Source organism: Poecilia latipinna, unplaced genomic scaffold (genome assembly GCF_001443285.1).
Source record: "Poecilia latipinna isolate Pla-1442-1.1 unplaced genomic scaffold, P_latipinna-1.0 Scaffold465, whole genome shotgun sequence".
Classification (NCBI taxonomy): domain Eukaryota; kingdom Metazoa; phylum Chordata; class Actinopteri; order Cyprinodontiformes; family Poeciliidae; genus Poecilia; species Poecilia latipinna.
Genome location: NW_015113081.1, coordinates 868,328 through 870,827, shown reverse-complemented (window position 1 = coordinate 870,827; position 2,500 = coordinate 868,328). Strand labels below are relative to the sequence as shown.

At 41.0% G+C, this 2,500-nt stretch overlaps 1 protein-coding gene across 1 annotated transcript in view; it reads left to right on the top strand.

Moving 5' to 3' along the window:
* Nucleotides 1–2,370, top strand: part of LOC106951559 (bone sialoprotein-binding protein-like) — a 2,966-nt gene extending 596 nt beyond the window's left edge. Inside the window, exons 2-6 of the mRNA XM_015039185.1 lie at nt 989–1,079; nt 1,184–1,665; nt 1,763–1,836; nt 1,918–2,018; nt 2,113–2,370. Of these exons, the coding sequence (XP_014894671.1) occupies nt 991–1,079; nt 1,184–1,665; nt 1,763–1,836; nt 1,918–1,998 (726 nt within the window). The 5' untranslated portion in view covers nt 989–990 and the 3' untranslated portion in view covers nt 1,999–2,018; nt 2,113–2,370. The remainder of the gene's footprint in view (nt 1–988; nt 1,080–1,183; nt 1,666–1,762; nt 1,837–1,917; nt 2,019–2,112) is intronic.
* The last annotated feature ends 130 nt before the right edge of the window (nt 2,371–2,500 follow it).

Here is a 2,500-nt window from a genome sequence, read left to right as displayed (position 1 = left end):
CATTTTGGTGAATAAACACCAAAATGATGTAGTGTTTATTCTTCACAGGTGAAGTAAGAGATGTAATACTCTAATAAGCCAAGCAAGGAGGAGCATGTCAATATTCTATGAAAGTGGTCCAAAAATCGACCCTTGAGGAATCCCACGCCATGTTTGTTTGCACATCATGTAGACAAACAAACATGGTGTTTGTCCATCATCTTTGTTTGTCCACAAACAAACACCATGTGGCTCTGTTTGTGGACAAACATCATCAAACAACATCTTTGTTTGTCCACAAAAAAAGATGTTTACAAACGAACATGATTTGTTTGTCCACAAACAAATATGTTTACAAACAAACATGGTTTGTTTGTCCACAAACAAAGATGTGGACAAGCAAACATGATTTTTTTTGTCCAGTTAGTATAATCTCTTTCATGGAAATTCAAATGTGAAAAAACTCTTGAGAGTTAATGTTTTTGTTTTTTGTAAGGAAGTCATATTAAAAGGTGGTCTGGGTTTCTCAAAAAGTTTTATGAACAGTTTTTGTTCAATAGTTTCTTAAACGTTGTTGTAACTCATATCATCCAAGTATCTTCAAAGAGTTGCTGTGGATGGTGATCTCTCATAGCAGTCAGTCTTCCAACAAATCTGGACACCTGTGGCAATATTTCACACAAGCATATCCTGGATGACATAATCTGTTACTGACAAATATTGCTAATCCGCCTTCTCTGCTATCACCATTTATCCAAAAGCAAAAAAAAAAAAAAAAACTAACAGCAAAAATACACCCAGCATCAAACATCAAAAGGAAAAGTTGTTCTAAAAGCAACGTGTCTATAAACAAAAGTCTACAACATTGATAAAATCAGAAGTAATGTATCAGAGCAACATGCTGCCACCAATAGCAGCGCAATGCTAGAGTCCAGTAATATGGTGGAGAAACGTGCTCTGTCTAAGCGAATCACTGATCTTCTCTCCATGTCTCGCTTCCTGTTTACAGTCATGATGAGAAGAAGCACTCGACTACAGTCACTGGGTTACTACAACCTAGACGGACTGCCAACCATCTCCTACAGAGAGACTTCATGCAAGTAAGCTGGATGAGCAATGCGTCCACCGTTACATATATTTCTATCGCAGTCCTCTGCTGTCTTCAAAGTAACTATTCTTGTTTTTATTCTCTTGACTCATGCAGAATCTTCAGAAAGCGAAGGAAATGTAAAAGTGCCGACCCGAAAACAGAAATCGAAATCGTTCCTCACATAGACATGAACTTGGTCTTAGACACGGACTCGGACTCAGAAACCATCATTTGCTCTGAGTTTGACTTGGAGACCAACGCAGACACCATCCCGTACACGGACTTTGACTTGGAGATAGACAACATCACATCCACAAACGTAGGCACGGACTCAGACGCAGAAACCGTCACATACACAGTGTTAGACACAGACTCAGACACAGAAACCATCCTATGCACAGACTTGGACATAGAGTCAGACACAGAACCCATCCCTCACAAAGACTTGAACATGAACACTGAAGCAGGGATGATAAGAGAAGAAGAAGAACCACACTCCAAAACCAGTTGGATGACCATCGGCAGTAAGCTGTTCCCCAAAAGGAAATACAAGGAGAACATTAGCTTGTTCTTCATCACGTGCCTCGTGGTTTTTGGTAACCTCCTTATTTAACAAACATTTTGAGATTCTGTGTTTTGAAGTAAACGTCATTGACCTGGCTGTCTTCTGCTTTGTCTCTGCTCATTAATCAGTTCTGGCTTACCCGATTTATGCTATGAGCTTCACACCTGAAGAGTCTCCTGCTTCCCCTATTGCAGCAGACATGGTATGTTGTCAACATTACATCTTTTTATTCTCACTATACAAACATAAGTCAAGTCATGCATATCTCTCCTCTCATTCACAGGCCTCCAGTGGATACTGCAAAGAGATGACAATGGATCCAATAGAGCTGATGAAGACTCTGAGGGGCTGTCTCCCACCATAAATTAGCATTAGCATCACAGAGTAGGAGACTGCATTCAGCGAATATCACTGAACTCACACCTCAGTTTTCTCTGGAGTTTATGATTTCTCACTAACTGTGTGTCTGTGTTTTAAGGCCCAACCAAAACCAGATCCACTCCCAGAGTTATGGATAGGTAAGTATGAGGTAAGTATGGAGGTAAGCATGTCTACACGACTTCAATCAAGGTGAAAACTACCAGCCTGTACCCACCTGTTATCTACCTACCTGCATATCTACCCACCTGTTATCTACCTACCTGCATATCTACCCACCTGTTATCTACCTACCTGCATATCTACCTACCCCTCTGTCTGTCTATCGATATATATAGATAGACAGATCTTCCTCCCCCTACCTCTCCATCTTTTCATCACTCCCTCTCTTCAACCATTCCTCTCTTTTTCCCTCCATCTCTCCCTCTCCCCACCCATTCCTCTCTCTTTCCCTCCATCTCTCCCTCTCCCCACCCATTCCTCTCTTT